Raw genomic sequence first — 20,252 nt, forward strand, 5'->3', positions numbered from 1 at the left:
AGATAAATCGACTTAAAAGTCTCGATTTCATAAAAAAGGAAGTGTATTTGTACGGCGAACAATAGGGGAAATAAATTTTCTTGTTACTAGTATCATTCCCGTATTTAATTTTTGAAAGCCAAATTCAAGCAAAATACGCGTCGAATTGTAGTACTTACTTATGAAATGTAACACTGGTCACTTTCTTTCGTTTTTCTGATGTATTTTAGACACCCTTTCACAGCACAAAACGTTTTAATTAATTAAAATTCGTCAGACGTGTTTACCAATTTTTCACTTAGATTAGTTTTAATCTAAGTTTGACAGTTCATGTGACGTTTACGGGTGAGCCGTGCCGGCTCCCTAAAAACTGCCTCACCTTTCGTGCACTGACTATCTATCTAGGTTTTATTAATCTAAGGGTACAACAAAGACTAGTTATTTAGTACCGGCACTGTTGCTGAAAAGTCAAAGGATAAATGAAATGAATACAGAGCCCCGATTACGGTAACTTTTAACGTCTACAATCCAGACGCGTTTCTGATGCGTTTCTGTGGGTCTAGACAAAATGCAAATTATAATCGCAAACCAGTCGAAAAGTGGTCGAAAAGCCCCTTTTTTGTATGGAGATTTGACGGATTCGATTTTCGATTCGATCAAAAAGTGCGTTTTGTCTAGGGGGGCTGATTCTGCAATACGATTGGTCAAAACAGCTGACGTGCGCTGTTGAACGACCAATCGTATCGCAGAATCGAGAAGCGTGTCTGGATTGTTGACGTTAAAAATTACCGTAATCGGGGCTCTGAAATTGCAAGACGTTTAATAAGTTGTTTTGTTATCAACTATTTACAAAAGTGCCTAATGAATGAAAAGTAAAAAACATTTTTGTTTAATGGCAACATCTGAATTCTCGTCACGATCGCCATTTTGTAAAATTGGCATTTGACTTGTTTTGAGAAAAAGACAGGCTGTCTGTCTGTGTCACATTCTGCGTTTTAACGGCCACTTTGGTTGAGAAATTATCGAAATTGTGTTTCGTAACGATTCTAATCAAATTTCACTGCACCTTAACACTTCAAATCTTGATACTAAGATCAATATCACAACATAAATGTAATGGTACGCTAGTGATCCATCCTTGAAAAATCGTTTCTTGAAAGTTTAATCTTACTACAAAAAATGGAATCTCCAAGACAATCTGATTCTGAATCAATTGAATATTGGAGAAAACAAGCTAAACACTACGAGCAGAAGTAAGTATACAACCTCTCACTTTAGTTTGTTTATATTTTGCATTGTGGCGTATCAACTATTCATTCACAATGATGGTATTTATGACTCACTTTTGTTGTAATTTAGGGCTAACGACATACAACAGGAGTTAGATGAATACACAGAAAACTCGGCACAACTGGAAAAGGAATTGGAAGCCTCATTAGTGCAAGTTGAGAAACAAAACAGAGATCTAGAACATCAGAATCAAAGGCTGAAGAATGAAATTGAAATGCTTAGAGTAAGTCCCTATTAATAGCATGTCAGGCTGTACAATTTTGTAGCAAAATCGCATCTGTTACAATGATATAAGATGCTACAGTGCTTATTTTGTTATGCATTTGTCTGCACAATACAAACTATTGTATCAAATACAATTTTAACTTATATTTGTTGCTGATTGTCTTGCAGAATAAACTAGAAAGGAGTCAACATGAAACAAATGCCTTAGAAAATGAACTGCAAGCCTTAAAAATAGACAAAGATAAACAGGCGGTTTATATCAGAGAACTAGAACAAAAAAATGATGATTTAGAGAGAGGTCAAAGGTAAAATTTTATAATTTTAAATGACGTTAGCACATAGTGGTTCCATTTTATTGTACATACATTGTTACAACACCACTACACTTCTCCGTTTTATTACTTGTGCAATATCTAATTAGACTCATAATTATGACTAAGCTTAACATTTCTTCCAAAGCTCGTAATTCTCTTTTACAAAGACCATTAGGTCGTTACAAAACTGGAAACTAATGGGAAGTGGTTATTTGCTTTGTCTGTGGCAACTCTAATTATATGATTGCGAAATAAAGTGAGTCATGTAATTTAAATAAAAAACGGCTCATTACACAATTATGCTTTATTAAAGAATCACTGTATGTTTTTCTTATTTAATTTACAACACTTGAAAAGCAATCAAAATTCAAGGTAATAAACCTTATGAGTGCATTTTTTAATGAAATAATCATTACACTTTTCGATTGAGTAAGCTTATTATTATGAAGTATTTGGAACTAAAAAAGGCTGTGAATCTATTTTTCATATTTTGTGATATTTAAGCTTTTCATGTAAAAGTGAGCCTTTCCCTGATGTATATTTCAAATATGCTTTGTTATTATTAATTTCAGAGTTATATCAGAATCAGTTTCATGTATAGAAACACTGCTAAATCAAGCATATGAAAGGAATGCTGTATTAGAAAGTGAAGTAGATGAAATAGAAAATTTAAGGGTTAAGTTACAGAGAGCAACAGATGAAGCTAGAGGTATGTAAAAATCAAATATTTTGTCTCAGTGTTGCAATCTGTGTTCTTTTATTAATAAAAATAATTATTTGTAGATCTGAAACAAGAATTGAAAGTAATGGAACTGATTCCATCACACAAGAAAGAGGATGAAGAAAATGAAACACCGGCAGTCAATGGAATTATTAGTAACTCCAGGACCCATGTTGAAATCGAAACACAAACATCTATTACTTCTCCTCTAAAACGTAAATATGTGTACAACTTACCTATTAGATTGTTTATAATAAATAGGATGATTTTTTAGGAACCAGACACTAGAAATGTTTCATGTTACTATAGTATTTTTTAAATATTTTAGATTGAAGGCAATGAAGTTATGAGAGTACTTTTTATAAAAGTTAATATACAATGCTAAGAAAATATTTAATTTGTGGAAAAAGTTACTTCATGTGTTGTGCTTAGTAATTAGTATTTTAAATATTAATTTAATGACAAGATTATTTTAAATATAGAGGAATTATTTAAATAGCCAAAAATAAAATATTCATAATTATAAATAGTGAAAGTAACTACTTTCACTATTTATAATTTTATTATGAATATTTTATTTTTATCACCATTTATGTACATAAATGGTGTGCTTTCATAAAGTGAATGATAAGATAAAGATATTTATAAATGTTTAATTCATAAAACATTAGTAACGATTTTTTTCTTTGAAGGTGAAATCAATGGAAATGCTATGACGCCTTCTTCTCGAGTATCAGCAATAAACATAGTTGGAGATCTTCTTCGCAAAGTAGGGGTAAGTCAAAACAATATAATTTCGTCTTCACTTAAAATTATTGTAATTATTGTCGTAGTGCTATTTGCCTTTGAATATTTCACAAATTCTATCAATTTAGCACTGTAAACATAGAATACAATATGTAGCTAATTTCTTTAATAATTTGTCTAGTCACTTAATTTATATTTTGTATTCATATTTATTTATCATAATATATTATTTAATTTTTAAGTTAGGTAGGTAGGTAGTTAGTTTAAAATTCACTTACTTATTAGTTCCTTGTATATGTATTATATTGTGTATGTATTATATTCAATTTATTTATTTCATTCAGGCCATTATTGTATATAAAACAGGATAATTGAAAAAAGCCAAAGACAGTTATCAAATTAATTTAAATAAAGACCAGAATTAAAACACATGATTCCCTTAAGAAAATTACCATTTATTTTGATGTTAAAGATTATATTTTGAAACTAGAGCAAATTTATGAGGATGACATTAGTTATGCACATGAGGCTGATTTTACAATCACGCTTACGGTAACCAAAGCTTTAGCAACACCCTGCCATCGGTGATTATGCTGATGGCACGCCTTTTATTAGGGGAGACCTAGGTGTTTTGAAACAGAAGGTGAGTTAAAATACCACCGATTTCTTAGAACTAAAACCGTTACCTAGCTAGTAACATCACAATTAACCTGCTTGTTGCCATCCGCTGACCCCTCAGTTCGCGTTTGTGACTCAAGGCACTTTTAAGTTCTGAAATATCAGTGGTTCAACTCACCTCAGTTTCCCCTACTATAATACGTTAATTTGCCTCCACTCTGCCTACCGCACGCGCGTCATTAAGCGTGACTATAATACCAGCCTAAGAAAATTATTGACCAACGAAAGTTTTATTTAGTTTCGTAGCGTGCACTTGTTTACTGTGGTTTGTCGTGGTTTGTTTCATTATCTCTGGTTAAATAGGATAGCTTATGTATACAGATTTATTATAAATGTAAGTAAGTCTATTATGGAAGAAACATTTAGAATGGTGTTCCCACTGCTCATTGCAGTATTTACAGATATTTTGCTAACCTGCTCTAATTCATGTTAAAAAAGTTGTTAAATCAAAATATTTTTGAATGGTATACGCCTGCACGCCAAACCGTTATGCAGCATCGACACAATATTTTTAAGGACTAGACGGTATGATTGATTAGTCATCCGCATCTCCCAGTGAGCTGTATGGGGGGCACCATTGCTTAAATAAATGATGTTTCTTCCAGTACAATTTTATACTCAAATTAAATCACAGCCCAATCTAAGTAGCTTTCTATGGTGGTGAAATAGTGCGTTCTAACATATTAGTGGTTGAACAGAAGAAAAACGCACCGGTCCACTACCGCCGAAACCTACTCAGATATACGTTGTGTGTAGTTATTAGGTAGTTAGAATATTGTTGCAATTTAGTACTGTAGGACTTTTAGTTTTTTAGATTACGCATGGTTGTTGTGTGTGTAGTATGCATGTTATTTATTGCTTACAGCTTGAAAGGTTTCTTTGCCGTGATTGTGGTAAGGTCAAATGCTCATGCGAGGCACCTCCCGCTGCTAATCATCACATAACTCCGCCCGAGGAAGGCGCTACAAAGACTACAGAAAAGGAAAACAATGAAAAACATGAACCCGTCGAATACAGAAATCTCTATCGACAAAATTCTGCATCTGAAAACGGGGAAAAACATTCACAAAATCATATACAGTATCAAAGATCCTCAGAACAACCTTTCGCAAGGGCAGGGCAAGGCGAAAATGGAAAGCTTAGAAGGTCCTTTGTTGTTAGATCTAGAGAAGGACTAGAAAATCTTTTAAGTTTTGCCACAAAGAAAAACCATGATAATGCCAAAACTAAACAAATGTTTTGATAAAACACTCATATAATTGTATTTTAGTTAAAAAAAATATTCCCTGTACATAATGTACATCATTTTTGTTTTTTGTAAAGATAACTTACTGTTATTGTAATAACATTTTTGCCTTATCAATAACTTATAGTATTAAATGAATACTCGTGAGAATAGACATTACTAAAAATGTGTTTAGATGCTCTATTTGGCCGATAAATTGATAATTTATTACAAAATGTGTGAAAAAGAAGTTGTTTTGAGGTTCGAAGCCTGTACATACACATTCGTTCGATTGTAATAAGATAAGACCAAAATGTGAAAAAGCGTTAATTAAATTAAAATAATGATAACATTAGAGAGGTCACAAAATGTGCGATTCTACAGTCAGATAATTTCTGTGTCAGTAACATCATCCATCCTTAACAAATTCTTTTTGGAATGCCGACGGTTTTTTTTTTCGAAAATGCTAACCTGTTGTGTAATTTCAAGATTTGCAGTTAGGTTTCACAGGTCACATTATTCAATTTGTAGTACTCCTAAGAAGGGACAATAATCATTGGCATAGCTTGCTAGTCGAATGTAAATATTATTATTATGTACAAGTAGTACTTTAGTGCATTAATGGAAAGCATTGGGAGAGGCCTATGTTCAGCAGTGGACGTCCTATGGCTGAAATGATGATGATGAGTACTTTAGTTGTTTGTAAATAAGAAAAAAAATATTCAGGTCCATCCAGTAAATAAAAGTAAAAAAAAGTTTCATTTTTCCAAAATAAAAATAAATTAGACTTAAATTGTATTATCTAAATAGACTTTTCAACACCTACTCTACTTATAAGTTGTCTTGCTTGTAATTTATTGCTATTACTCTGTATAAAAAGCAGAGAATAATATAATTTGTCGTTTTATTTACTGGATGAGGCAGGCATGTCTCATTTAAACACGTAACTTGTGAATCAGGCCTGCTTGTGTTATCTGTAATTGTTTTTAGTGTTGGTAGCCAATTGTTTTGATTGTAAATTTCCACGTCATTACGTTATTTCTCTAATATGATTTAAGAAGTGAAATGAATAAATTATTATTATTTATTATTTATTTACACTTCTCGTTGTTTATAGTTATAGTTTTACTGTTGTTTGTTTATATTATAAAGAGTAACCGCCATAATGTACAAATAGATTATTAAAGTTTTCACTTTGTACATAATGTATTTTATTAAGTGTTGCACGCGAGGTGACGGCTATAACACATTAATCAATATATCTATCACCTACTAATATAAACTTCATTCATATCATGTACTTTTCTTCATTGTAGGCTTTGGAATCAAAGTTAGCATCGTGTCGTGGTTCAGTTAGACCTAAAGAGCATTCACCAAACGCAAGCGCCGAGGTCAGTAAGGACTACAGGTGTGTACTCAAGAACTAATAACGCCCAATACCATCACCGTCTCCACTTCACTGCATAAGCAGGTCTCGCTTGCGTAGTAAGGCGCTATACCAACCAAGCAGATTTTTTTTAAATTATGAACTTGCTTAGTGGTATATCTTGCTGATCAAACGTCTACTGTGATCAATATCACATCCTAATTTACAATGTCTGTGATGATTACGAAATAGGTAAGGATTGGTATAATGTTTAAAAGTATTTTTCGGCTTTCCCACCGGAGACCTAGCACTTCGAGAAGTAATTCTACTTCATATATTAATGTAGTGATATTATGTTGTGTTATTTGTAAAATGCACATTGTGTCTTACAAAAATGACTGTCACGCTGTATGAGTCTAACTTCTTTACTAATTTATTAATCAAATCTTAAAGTAACAAAGGTTTCATTTCATTAAAAAATGGAAATTAATTGATAGTAAACATAACTATGTTTTTATTTTTAAACTCTGCAAACAATTGATATAAGACTAACTGTGTTGCGTCTGTTGGTGGACAAAAAATATTTTGGATAAATTCTTCGTTGTATATAGTAGATAAAGAAGAACATGTATGAAATTGTTATAATTGTAAAATTTTATGGAAACTAAAACTACATTATTTATATATGGCATTTTTATAATAATATATGTAATAATCCACACTTAAGTGTACATAATACTATAATATATTTCATCTACATTATATCAAAATTCACTGTAATGAAAAGAAATCAATATAGCCTGTAACAGAAAGTGTTTGTAATATAAAATAAAGCTTAGTTATTTTTTTTAATTAAGTATAATACAAATAAAGTAAGTGGATTTATTTCATTACTTGAATTTTTGAATTAATTTAAACAGTCATGATATCAATATAATGACTACACTCGAGTTAACATGAAATATAGTTTAGAAACTTCGGAATCGGAATAATTCGGAAGTGCTTGTGATATTCTTAAAAGTTTCTAATATCGATTTCAGCATGGTTTACTAATGTTGTGTTTAACATCATTGTCGATTACCTTCTCAAACTAATACAAACCTACTTTAAACATACCTATGTATTCGAATATTACACTCGGGCATGTTACTGTTTAACATTTAGATCTTGCCGTATGTCTTAAGTACTGTGTAAAAATATACCCATAAAATAAATTAATACGTTTTCTGCTTACTCGAGATTACACCTTTAGTAAGATGCTCTATTATAATAATATCTACGATAGAAGTGGTATAAATAGGTTATGCAATAAAGCAGAGTTTAGGCGGTACCAAATTGTGAATAGCCTTATGCCTAGAGAGCCTAGTCCACATTGTTTCAGTAGTAATAAAATTGCTTTCAATTTTCACTGCATACGCAAGTAAGTTGTCGTTAGTAAATATTTCAATTAGATACTCTGACATATCATTGCAGAGTATACAATGCGGGCCTGGCATCTACAGACGACTTGATAGATAATAAGGATATTTCAATGGTATCTTACACCTGTGATGTTCTCATAAATTCCAATGAAGATATCTTAATCAATTTATTAATGACTTCGTTTATTTTAATCTCCAACTGACACGCGCTCTCCTTACAAGTAACAGTATACAGGCAGTTTAACATAATATTGTCTTGGTTGCATAATAAGTTTTCACGAGTCATAAATGAAATGATTATGAAAAATCTTATTTCGTGACACAACTTGACTATACGTTTTGTAAGTTTAGTTGGTTTACATAATTGCTTGATTAATAATAATAAATAAATACGAATCTATTAATGAATTATTGCTAAAATATTTGTTGCCCAGTTTTCCGCGAATAATTTAAGTACCTAGTAATAACTAAGCATTTATACATTCACGTGTGCGGTGACCAAATATATGTTTTATTTTGTGCTCAATAAAACTGAGGAACATTATAAAAGTATAAGAAATAAAAAACAATTGTTTCATTTATTAAAGTACACACTTTATTAAAGTATTTGTTCACCAATGAATACTTTTGAGAGAAAGCTGGTCCATACTACTTTTTTTGGTTCATCAACTGGGGGTTTAAAGTTATTTACTAAATACATTAAGGATTTGTTTAACAATTTTAATTCAATACTGAAAGGTGAAGCTTCTTCTTGGCTGACTACTTCCAGTAAAACGTTACCTGGAAATGAAAAACACTTTATGACGATTGTTGAAGCATTGATAGGCAGGCAAAAAATGGACGAGACTCGTAATTTCGTAAAACAAAGCAGCTAGCATTTTAAAAAAAGATTAGATTTTGTCTTTTGACCTACCTGCTACTTTAGGAGAACGTATCAGCCACAGGGCACTCACATATAACGGTAGAGTTTGAATTTGGTAAATAAATTTAGCCAAAACATACTCTACTAATAAAGACAATACACGGAACTGGAAGAAAACAAAAATTATCCTTAAGAACAATAGTTGCACACTTTGATAGATAAAATTAAGGTAAGGACCTACAATTTGTTTAAAAAAATATTTTTAGTTTTTAAGGGGAAGGGGGAAATAATACAAATATTCGCCAAAAATGTATCAACTACTCTGAACTACATAATATAATACAGGGTAGTCCCAGAATGGGTGAATCAAACTGCTATTGGAGGTAGCTTGACCTCTAACCTACTCATCTACCCCCATAAAATGAAAAAAAAAGAACAGTTGTTATATTGTTGGAATTTAATGGGATTATGTTGAATGGGACACTTCTCTGTCTTACCATAGTGAAAACAATGTAGTACATTAGGGTGGTTGGTAATAATAGTAGCATAATTGTAAATGCTACAGTACCAACAAATAATTCCTGGTTTGTATATTCACATGAATCAATTCCTTTTCTTAGAGGATTATATTTTCTTCCCACAAAAAACCTCAGCAATGCAATCAGGCCTGATATTTGCATATTAAACATTCTGCAACAAATAATGCATTATGAATAAGAGAGATAAATAAAAAGAATGCTAAAACTCAAGTAGTAATAAAAAAACACCTTGCAGCATATACATAAATGCAATATGCATGGAATGTTCCAATACAGATCATATCTGATATCATTGCAGCTTGAAATGTAAGCCCCAAGTATCCCAAATAATAAAATAAGTGTAATATAATATCCAGTTTTTCACCAGATACATCTGAAAAATAAATGTTTAGATAATTAAAAAAGAGATTATCTTATAGGAGTTACCAGTAAAGTAATCAACATCAAATATTTATTGGAACTTACCTAAAAATAGCCACCAGAGTTGTACATGGTAAGAAAAACATTTTCCAAGCATTTTGGTAAAAGCATTATTTAATTTTAATCCTGCTGGTGCTCCCATGAGCCACTTCAGCAAAGAATAAAGTATGTTTATAAGTTTCTGAAAATGTATTTGATAATTACTTAAATGAAGTTGATTTAATAATCAGGATACCAACACATTATAAAACTTGTGTTACCTCTAAAATCCCCATGAGTATAGAGCTTAGCTCCTTTGTGTCCTGTGTAAGATATTGCAATATAACATATCCTAAAATAAGGTCCATCAATATTGCACAAATTAAGTTACCATGCTTTATTGACACCTGGAATATGAAATACAGAGCATTTATATATATATATATTACACATAAGATAGTCATGAATACGATATTATAATGCAATACTAAGTGTTAAAGATAACAAATTTAAGAAAACCTTACTTTTTTATCCCTTTTGATAGTAATTAAAAGCCATTTCATAACATTGAAATAGTTGATAACATGTTGAATAAACATGGAAGAGGAGAACCAAATCGGGCATGATAGTTTTGTGGCATCATAAGGCTGGCTTTCGGGCTGACGATTTTCAGATAATACTAATTGCTGCAATTTGGATAATTCATCACTATATTCCCATTCAACTTCAGATTCTCGAATTGTGTTTAAGTCGTAAAATACAATAAGGCATTTATCTTTAGCATCAATTGCGTTTCCATTTATGAAAAGTTTTTTAATGTATAGTTCACCAGACTGATTGGAAATTATTAACTTGTTATAATTTCTTGATTTGTTAAATGTAGAAGAGTGGATTCCATCTTCCGAATAACATCCGTAGATAATATTTTTCATGTCTTTATCACTATCTTCCAATAATGTTTTACTGTTCTCTGAGAATTTAATGAAATAAATAGTAACTTTGGTATCACTTTTAAAATTGACATAACCTTTATAATAAATTACATCAGATGTGTTCGAAATTGAGGGTAAAAGAATTTGCACCGAGCTCAGCATTTTCTGTAAAAAAAGTTAAGAAAACTAGTTTTGTTTATTTTTTGTAAAGATAATGTTTTTCATTTCATTTACCGTCAAATGTCAATGTCTTGTCACAACAAAAAACAGCTGATAGATGACAATTTACTTTATATTTTAACGAATGTCATGAAAACATTAAAAGTGTACAACTAATATTTGTTATCAACTAATTCAAATTAACCTGAGATAAGCCGTGAACTTGGTTCGTAGAAAAAGCTACAAATATTGTCTGTGGTCTACACTTTCGCTTGACGCCATTTTGGTTGGGCAATCGAAAAAACAAGATTGAAGTGTTGGCGTGTGGTGTATTAAAATGTTGTTCGTTTTAATATTCTGAGAGTATTTTTCCTGTGGTTTTACATGTACAAATATAAGACTTATTCAAAGATTGTGAATATCGTCGTACAACCATTTTGCATTCATCATGTCTGCACACGAGCAAATGAGGGCGATGTTAGATCAATTGATGGGCACAGCGCGCAATGGTATTTTTCGATTTCCTTAATGCATGACCAAACTATGATCATTTGACATTATTATATAATTTAAATTATTTCAGGTGAAACCGATAAACACGGAGTAAAGTTTTATGATGATGCAGTGTGCAAATCGTTTTTGTTGCAATGTTGTCCTCATGAAATATTATCATCGACGGTAAGTTTTAATTTATGATGATTACAGCTTTGGAATCTGAGATTTCATTAATCCTCAAAAGTTATAAGATCATGATATAAATAATTTAAATTTAACATTTCTTCAAAGCAGTATAATTTCTTCTCCGTAAATTTAAACTAATGACTTCTCAGAAATACAGTTTGGGAATGTTTCTTCTCGATTCTTTCCTGTCTCCAGACACTTCATGTACATTCGGATTGTATATTCTTTTGTATTTTATGTGATATTGCTTCAATATTTTTAAGGATCATAAATCCTGATGTACATGACTATTTCTATTCTGCCATAACTGTTGCCCTATTGTAATGTAGTGTCGCTGGGAAATCGTTTTCATCGGAGTGGCATTAACTTTGGTGAAATATGCTTTTCAGAAAATGCCCAACACTAGTCTTTATTGCTCATCACAATACTTAACAGATGAGGGATAGATTGTATGAGTTAGGCTGTTCTGTAAGTACCAAGATGTACGTATAAAACATTTATAGTTAGCTGATTGTATTATTACTGCTAAGCAGGATTTAATTTAATAAGGCACTTACAATTTAATAAATATCCATCGGTTTCTAATGCTGCTTCGGTGAGTACAGTAAAATTTTAGGAACATGAAAGAATCTCTAGCCAGGTGAGAGCATTCGGTGAAACATTCTAACTGCATTGGGTACGTACTGTGCTATTTACATGGCTAGAAAAACCGGAATAGTATTTGCATGTAATAATAATTTGTAAGAAAGCATTCTTATCAAACAATTTGATATTAAAACTGTTAATTTAGTGATACTAATTATTTCCATAGGCAGCATACAATTATAACAAAATTTTATTAAATTTAATATTGGTTTGTTTAAAAAGTTCAATTATTCTTTTATGTTAGGTAATTAGGTAGGTATTTTTCTTTTTAGGACATTGAAATTCACCTATTTCCTGAAATTAGTTTTATTTACACACAACAGAACAGATGCTTAATAATTTATCAGGCAACATTAAGTCAGATCAAGCAGGTTTTTAGTTAAATTTTCAATTTCAATTATTTAACTTTTTTCTTGACTGCTATTGATACTTATTTTACACATGAAGATATGCATTTTTGCACAAAAGATTTCTTGTAGATATGCATATTTTCTGTTAGTTATACATCTATCCTATCCATATTATTGGTAATGATTTATCTGTTTTTGTACAGTTAAATTATTATTTCTTATCAACTTTAATGGGTATTTATTTATTTCTTGTATTGGGCAAACTAACATGGTAAAATTCATTTAGGAGTATATTTTTTATCATCTCAGGGATATTTTAGTCTAATAGGGCCTTATTGCAAAAAAGTTAAACCCGGGAAGAACTCTGGTTTAAAATGACATTTCCATACTAAACGTCAATTTAAACCAGAGATCAACAAGAGTCTAACTTTTTGTAATAAGGGGGCTAAGGTTTATTTTATATTTTAATTTGGAAAAATTACACATTTGAATTTAATACTATTACTATTTGTCTATACAAATTAGATGTTTGCTCAAATAGACTTTAGCAAAATCTAGATAATGAAAATATAAAATTATAAACGAGGTAGACAATAATATAAATATTATGGTGTAATATCACTTAGCTCAATTATTAGGATTCCTAAGAAATGCTCAACTAAATTTAGTTTTAAAATAGTCTAATGCCAAGATGAAACAACTTACTAAAGTTGTATATGGGAGTTTCCTCTATAATTTGTAAGTACACATTTGGTAAAATATTATGTTGGATGAACCTGGTTCGTGGGCGCAGTTTGGCGATATTGTATGTATTCGATTAAGCAAATTTATGTCTTTTAAATATTTATATTGGGACTTAAAATTGTAATTTGATTATCAAAAATTATTTTACTTTGTATTATTAATAAAAACAAATTCAAAAGGTGCAATAAATATGATTGTTCAATAATTTTGCCCTAAAAATGTTTGTCAAAATGAGGCAGATTTTATTTATGTATTTTAATTTTCTTTGCAGCGTATGGATTTAGGTGAGTGTCCTAAAATACATGATTTGGCCCTGCGTGCGGATTATGAGTTAGCAACCAAAACCAAAGACTATTTCTATGATATTGATGTAAGTACCAGCATAGTGTATTTTTGAACTATATTTTCTTGTAATTTTTAGACTAGACAGTTCTGGTAGCCCGAAATAATTTGGTCAGAGGATTCGGTTCGATCTTGAGTCTGGGGGCAAGTCTAGTTACTAGACTACAAAACATAATAATAATTATGTAACAGTAGTAAAGAGCTCTAGTAAGTTTAAATATCATTCAAACAATGATATATGGACTGGCTCTAAGGCATCAGGAATACCCACAATAGTGGCAGTTAACTATGAAATTTTTAATACTTTTTTGTATTTGTATTATGTTTTATAAATCATTTGATTAATTTTATCACAAAATAAACTATAGATTTCTGATCTAATCTCACATTGTATCCTAAAGGCGACGGAACATTTAGAGGCGTTCATTGCCGATTGTGATAGACGCACTACTGCGGCAAAACAGCGTCTCGCTGAGACTCAAGAAGAACTGTCTGCTGAAGTCACGGAAAAAGCAAATGCAGTCCATGAACTCGCCGAACAGATTGGACAAAAGCTCGCCAGGGCGGAGGCCCTTGGAGAGGAGGGAATGGTGGAAGAAAGTGTAAAACTCATGGGAGAGGTACGTATTGGTCGTTTAAATTACTGAAATCTTATTATATTGGGAAAAATTTAAATATGAATCTTATTTTTTAGATTGACGAGTTGCGTAAAAAGAAAGGCGTTGCTGAGCAGGAATACCGCAACTCAATGCCTGCGTCGTCATACCAACAGCAGAAGTTGCGTGTGTGCGAAGTGTGCTCCGCATACTTGGGTATCCATGATAACGACAGACGTCTTGCCGATCATTTCGGAGGGAAATTACATCTTGGATTTATCACTATACGTGAAAAACTTGCTGAATTGAAGGTAAAATAAATAGATATACAATTACATGCAGGAAACAACAACTTGGTAAAATATTATTGTTTAATTACTGTGGTGCATATTATGTTTCTTAGGTTTTCTTGTTAAATCTTATTTTTTTATATTAACATTATTATACATATTATATTTTTAGCTGAAGCAAAACAACTTATAGCTTTTAATTTTAACTATATTATGGGTTGTAAATAATTAGTATTGGTATCTATTTATACAATGTTGATAAAGAAAGGTCCAGGAAATTGTGGTTTTGCTGGCCTACAACGCGCAGACGATAGGTGACTTGAAACGATGTCACTTTACGTACGTTTTAGATACACTATTTCAAAATGTATTTAATGCTTATGATGTTTTCTATGAGCTGGTTTACACTATGTCGGGCTGAAATTCTGGATTGATAAATGTGATTACTGATTATTGAAGTAATTTTAGAATTGATTGAACTAGATTGATGGATTACAAGTGTTCAGGTTAGTTATTATTGACAACAGTAGTGTCCTTGTTCTGTTCGTGACAGTGTAAATCCTAACAAACGATAGTCAATTGATGGTAAAATTAAATTGTCGGCCCGATATAATGTTCACCAACGCTATCGTTATTGCTTGTATTGTTTTATTGGCTCAGCGTAATACTTATACACTTGAAAATGTCGACAGCTTTACTAATGTCTATGCAGTTCAGTGCATGGGTTAACCCTCTAAGGCACAGCATATTTTTTTGTTTTCGACCTTACAAAGTGAATAAGGCTTAAATTATGGTGGAAATATACATATTTGCCCAACGCAGAGCCTTACAAAGGTCACTAAGTCGCCCGAGGCAGTCGATTTTTTCGAGTAAAAACTTTCAATAATATTTTTTCAGCCCCGTCTTGTTATATTTTACAGAAAACCGTAGACAAGCGTCGCGAGGAGCGTGGGGCGTCTGAACGCGAGCGCGGCGGGGGCCGGCGGCACTACGTCGGCGGCCGCGAGCTGGACCGCCGCGCGCGCCGCCACCGCGAGACCGCGCGCGACCGGGACCGCGACCGCGACCGCGCCAAGGACGCCGACCGCGCGAAGGACGGCGAGCGGGAGCGGGAGCGCGAGCGCGGGAAGGACAGGGAGCGTGACCGCGACCGCGACAGGGAACGTGAGCGCGAGAAGAGGTAAGGAGACATTGTCGTGTTGTAAAAATCTAAACATCCTTTTAAATCGATGGCATTTCAAGCTTATCCATGTTTCAAGTTATGTAGTTGTGTTAGTTTCTGTTTTGCAATGGTAATGAAGTCTCATTGCAGTTTAAAGAAAAGCTATTGTGCATCTGTGTTTAATCTTGATTAATATTAAATAAATAAATAAATATCTTTGGACAATCTCACACAGCGCCATCTAGCCCCAAAGTAAGCAATTAATATGCTTGTGTTATGGGTACTAACTTAACGGATATACTACTTATATACATTTTTTTTTTAAATACATAAATATTATACATAGTAACACCCAGACCCGTCACAGAAATTAAAATTCATCATTTCAATTTCTGCCCGGCCGGGAATCGAACCCGGGACCTCTCGGCATAGTAGTCCGTTCTCTAAACCACTACACCAAACGGCCATTACATTGTTTGTCAGTCTTTTCACACATTTTGTGGAACTCCCGGCAGTTTTATTTTCATCTATGTCCCTTGGCCACTGAAATATGAAAATTAGGTTTGGCATGCCCTATTGCAAGTACATCATCTGTGCCAAATGACGTTTTAACGCAACATTAACTTTTCCAGGCGGACCAGGTCCCGCAGCAGAAGCAAGCGCGATGGCTCCCGCGAGAAGTCTCGCGGGCGGGAGCGCGACCGCGAGCGCGAGGCGCGCCGCAGCCGCTCGCACCGCTCGGGCTCGCGCGACCGCCGCCGCGACTGAGGCCGCGCCCGCCTACTTTGTTCCAACAAGGCGGCACGAATAACACATCGCACCTTCGGTAGAACAAGGGCACAATTGCACTTTTTGCAATTTTACAGGAGAGCTATTAATTATTAGCTACACATTTTTAAAGTATTTCTGCATACTTAACTCATTTCTGCAATTTTTGACAATTGTGCCCTTGTTCTACCGAAGGTGCGACATTATATCGATGATCGATGAACGCTTACAAATGATACTTTTCGTATCTATACAAACATTACCGTTAATTTATTCATAGGAGTAACGTGCTGCCTTATTTCGTAACAAGTATCGTTCGTGCCAGCCTTCTGAAACAAACCTATACCTAGCGACATTTTTCGCGTCTCATTAGATATCTAAACATTTCCAATTTAAAGTTAATTTCGTTTTGCTTTTAGTTCCTATGATACGAGTGGTTTGTTTGTAATCCAATTTAATAAAAGTTGAGGTAACTTTGACATAAATGTATTCTCTTACTTTAGCCTATGTTCTTTTAAGTAGTTTTCTTTGTTCGGATTTTCGATTTCGTTTAAATAATTCATAACTTTTCATACGTTTGTGTCAATTTTTCTTTTTTTTTATTAACATGGATTTATACAGACTTAAGACTGCGTGCTACACGCTTATTTGATACGCCGGTTACGACTGTTGAAGTGCGTTACACTTGGTATGGCTTACGGATGTGCCTAGGACGCACTTTTTATTAAGCTCGAGAAACACTAGGCATATCGAGACTCCACTGGTACAATTTTAACTGGTAACCAGAAGCGAGCAATAGGTTGTGCTGCAATCAATATTGCACTTATCTTTTTAGGTCGATTATATGTTGAATATTTTCTTACTTTTGTGCGATGCGTCTATATTATACATAATCTGGTGCTGACAAGACCTGTCGTAGTAAAACCTAAAAAAAAATTATGCCACTTATTTTGTTTTCTGTTACATCGACTACCTCCTAAATTGGTCCGGGTCTGTGAGATCGCATGCCTTTTCGTGCAGGGTGTTTTAGTCCAGCCATATCCATATAATGTTAATGATTTTGTCGAATGTGCCAAATCAGATAAGGGTGTTGCATGTTTAGATTGACAGACAAAAGCAATATTTGGATAGTTTGTAATCCACTCGATAGATTGTTTGTTGTTTATAATAATAAGCATAAGAATAATTTTGCAATAAGAGGTGTGATTTAATAATTTAGTGGCATGTAGGTTTATGCATGGTTGACATGTGTGAGTATAATTACATAAAATTACAATTTATTTTGTAATAAAGATATTTATCACATTCAGTTGTAGGTAGCTGTTAATGTTTAGACTGAAATTAAAATGAAATCGAGGATGGTGGGTGGCTGAGTTTGTAAAGTCTTGAAATTTAATCTCGTAGTTTTTTATTTTTAGGTTAACTATAAGTTTCAGGGAAATTATGTTTTGGCTTATTTTACTTTGTATTTAGTTTGACGTTATTTTCTGAGTATACATCAAAGGCTTTACAAGATAAGCTCAAAACCACATTTTATCTCTAACAAGAAACATTCATCAGTTTAGGTAGAAAATAATACTATCTATGTTTTATTAGGATTTAAATGTTTGACTTTTTAGTTTTATTCAAAATGCACTTTGCCTTGTATATTTCATTTTTATCGATTTTTGTGATATGAAGGATATTTATAAACATGTCATAATAAGTAAATATGTCAGCGATAGCACAACGAGTTGAATGGAATACCCCGAGCATTCAAATTACGGAAGTTACTTTATGTAAAAATGCTATAAAGGATGTGCTACATATTTTTTGTTATTATAATAAATCGGTATGTTAGAAAATCATTTTTCTTTTATTAATCCCTAGATCACTCTGAAACATTACATTGCAGGCTAGTGCTGCCTCCTCCATGCTCTTACTCTTTCTTTCACACTTATTTATCCATACGGCTAAAGCCTCTTCCGTGAGCACGTAGAATTTTGTCCAAGACGCCAAGCTACCCATCCTTATCGCTCGCGCGTAATTATGTTGCTGTCGCGCTCGCATCGCACACTCACTGCGGGCGCCCGTCAGTCGCGACAGCAATATAATTACGCGCGAGCGATAAGGATGGGTAGCTTGGGGTCATTGGACAAAATTCTACGTGCTCACGGCACGGACCAGGCTTTAGCATGAAAATCTTTCGAGGTCGAGACGAGAACGTATTTTCTTACTATTCGATACGTTTGTATTTGGTAGCACAAAAGACTTTCGACCTACTAACGTCGCAAATGCCTTTGTAGTAATAAAAAGAGAAATGTGGCTGCATACGACAACAGTCGAAATTAGAAGATGTCGTGACTGTACAAGTCTAATTTTTTAGAAATCAGCAGAAAAGTAATCAAATATGGCCAACTGACATAAAAATATTTTTAGTCTGTGAACTAGTGATGCGGGGTAGATCCGCCGATTTTATTCCGCGGGATTTATTTTACGTTTTTTGAAAAACTTAACAGGGATGCGTGCAAACTAGCTTAAACTGAAAGGTTAAGCAATAAGCTTTTTAGATCAGTGTGAGGCCCTTAGATTCAATCGTGATTTTAGAAGTAACAAGTGTCCAAATATTTTTTCACAAAATGGTAATGACGTTTTCCTAATGGTAATGATTTTATTAAAATGGTAAGATCTTATGTCAATGGTGATGACGAAATATATTTTATAGTAATACATTAAATTAAAATTACTTAAAAACTAAAATTTAAATATAATTGTTTAGCTAAACACCAATTTTATCTATGTTNTTAATAGAAGGGTCATCTTTGGAATTATTTTCTACCGAGAAAATTGTTCCCATTCATGTTTTGGCTCTAGCCACATACTAGATTTATTTGTCAACTATAACATATTTCAAAATAAGAACATAAGATAAAGGAAAAGTACGATTAAAACTAATTCTGCGCTTCTTTAAAACGCCCAATATTCGCAAGGCATCACCTTAATATTGTGTTTTTATACGAGGTCTGTCTGCTTTTTGCTTTGGCGATCTGTCGACATATTCTCTGCTTTGTTTTTTTTGTGAAGTTTCGTGATCAATAACCGATTGATTTGTGTTGACCCGTGCTAGTAATTGGACTGTTTGATTGCCTTTTTATTGACCTCCGCTCGATTACTGAACCATGCCTCTCAAAATAGTTCTTATATTTACTTANACTTTTCAATAAATTACCACAAACTGTTGTAGAATTGCCCATTCATAAATTTAAAGCACATATCAAAAGCACCTTAATGAAAAAGGGCTACTATAAAGTTGATGATTATATAAAGGATAAAAATGTTTGGAATGTTTAACTACCTAGCTCGCATTAATACTTATGACTATAATTTGTATATTTTAAAGACTGTAAAACCTTGAAAAGGAGGCTGACAATAGTGACTGAGTTTCTTGCGCTGCTTCTTCTCAGCACTGGCCCATTTATTGTCCCGAAGCAGTGGTAGGGTTAATATTGGGACGTGTAAAAGCGCTTTTTTAAAGCCTATTTGCAAAAATAAATGAATTTTATGAATTTTTAATTTATACCCCACACGACGTGTGTTTGACGAAAAAAAATTTTTTGAGTTTCAGTTCTAAGTATGGGAATGGGGAGCCCCCAATATTTTTTATTATTGCATCAAAATCTTAATGCGGTTCACAGAATACCATCTACTTACCAAGTTTTAACAGTATAGCTCTTATAGTTTCGGAAACAAATGGCTGTGACATACGGACGGACAGACAGACAGACAGACAGACATGACGAATCTATAAGGGTTACGTATTTTGCCATTTGGCTACGGA

General features: G+C 33.0%; 3 protein-coding genes across 6 annotated transcripts; 2 read left to right on the forward strand and 1 right to left on the reverse strand.

Moving 5' to 3' along the window:
• Positions 1–902: 902 nt before the first annotated feature.
• On the forward strand, positions 903–8,255 carry nudE (Nuclear distribution protein nudE). 2 transcript variants are annotated; one of them, XM_028315996.1, is made up of 7 exons: positions 903–1,232; positions 1,339–1,492; positions 1,663–1,799; positions 2,381–2,517; positions 2,592–2,744; positions 3,222–3,304; positions 4,820–5,480. In XM_028315996.1, the coding sequence occupies exons 1-7, from the start codon at positions 1,159–1,161 to the stop codon at positions 5,195–5,197; spliced, it is 1,116 nt and encodes a 371-aa protein (XP_028171797.1). In that variant the 5' UTR covers positions 903–1,158; the 3' UTR covers positions 5,198–5,480. The 2 variants fall into 2 exon arrangements, with proteins under 2 accessions (XP_028171797.1, XP_028171798.1); XM_028315997.1 differs by lacking the exon at positions 4,820–5,480 and adding an exon at positions 6,496–8,255 and having other exon boundaries at positions 914–1,232.
• PIG-Q (phosphatidylinositol glycan anchor biosynthesis class Q) lies at positions 8,154–10,931 on the reverse strand. Its single transcript, XM_028315994.1, has 7 exons — positions 10,291–10,931; positions 10,048–10,173; positions 9,833–9,968; positions 9,596–9,740; positions 9,326–9,518; positions 8,880–8,994; positions 8,154–8,746 (listed from the first exon to the last, which is right to left on the reverse strand). Exons 1-7 carry the CDS (start codon positions 10,858–10,860, stop codon positions 8,565–8,567), a joined length of 1,467 nt encoding a protein of 488 aa, XP_028171795.1. The 5' UTR covers positions 10,861–10,931; the 3' UTR covers positions 8,154–8,564.
• A 185-nt stretch (positions 10,932–11,116) lies between these two features.
• LOC114361077 (putative RNA-binding protein Luc7-like 2) lies at positions 11,117–18,282 on the forward strand. Of its 3 annotated transcripts, none has more exons than XM_028315998.1 (8): positions 11,117–11,366; positions 11,441–11,535; positions 13,549–13,647; positions 14,021–14,239; positions 14,314–14,526; positions 15,426–15,685; positions 16,300–16,481; positions 16,638–18,282. In XM_028315998.1, exons 1-7 carry the CDS (start codon positions 11,306–11,308, stop codon positions 16,433–16,435), a joined length of 1,083 nt encoding a protein of 360 aa, XP_028171799.1. In that variant the 5' UTR covers positions 11,117–11,305; the 3' UTR covers positions 16,436–16,481; positions 16,638–18,282. The 3 variants fall into 3 exon arrangements, with proteins under 3 accessions (XP_028171799.1, XP_028171800.1, XP_028171801.1); XM_028315999.1 differs by lacking the exon at positions 11,117–11,366 and adding an exon at positions 11,928–12,006; XM_028316000.1 differs by lacking the exons at positions 11,117–11,366; positions 11,441–11,535 and adding an exon at positions 11,928–12,020.
• Positions 18,283–20,252: the final 1,970 nt, after the last annotated feature.

The sequence above is a fragment of the Ostrinia furnacalis genome, unplaced genomic scaffold (assembly GCF_004193835.3).
Source record: "Ostrinia furnacalis isolate ACB-3 unplaced genomic scaffold, ASM419383v2 OfSCF5400, whole genome shotgun sequence".
NCBI classification, from domain to species: Eukaryota; Metazoa; Arthropoda; class Insecta; order Lepidoptera; family Crambidae; genus Ostrinia; species Ostrinia furnacalis.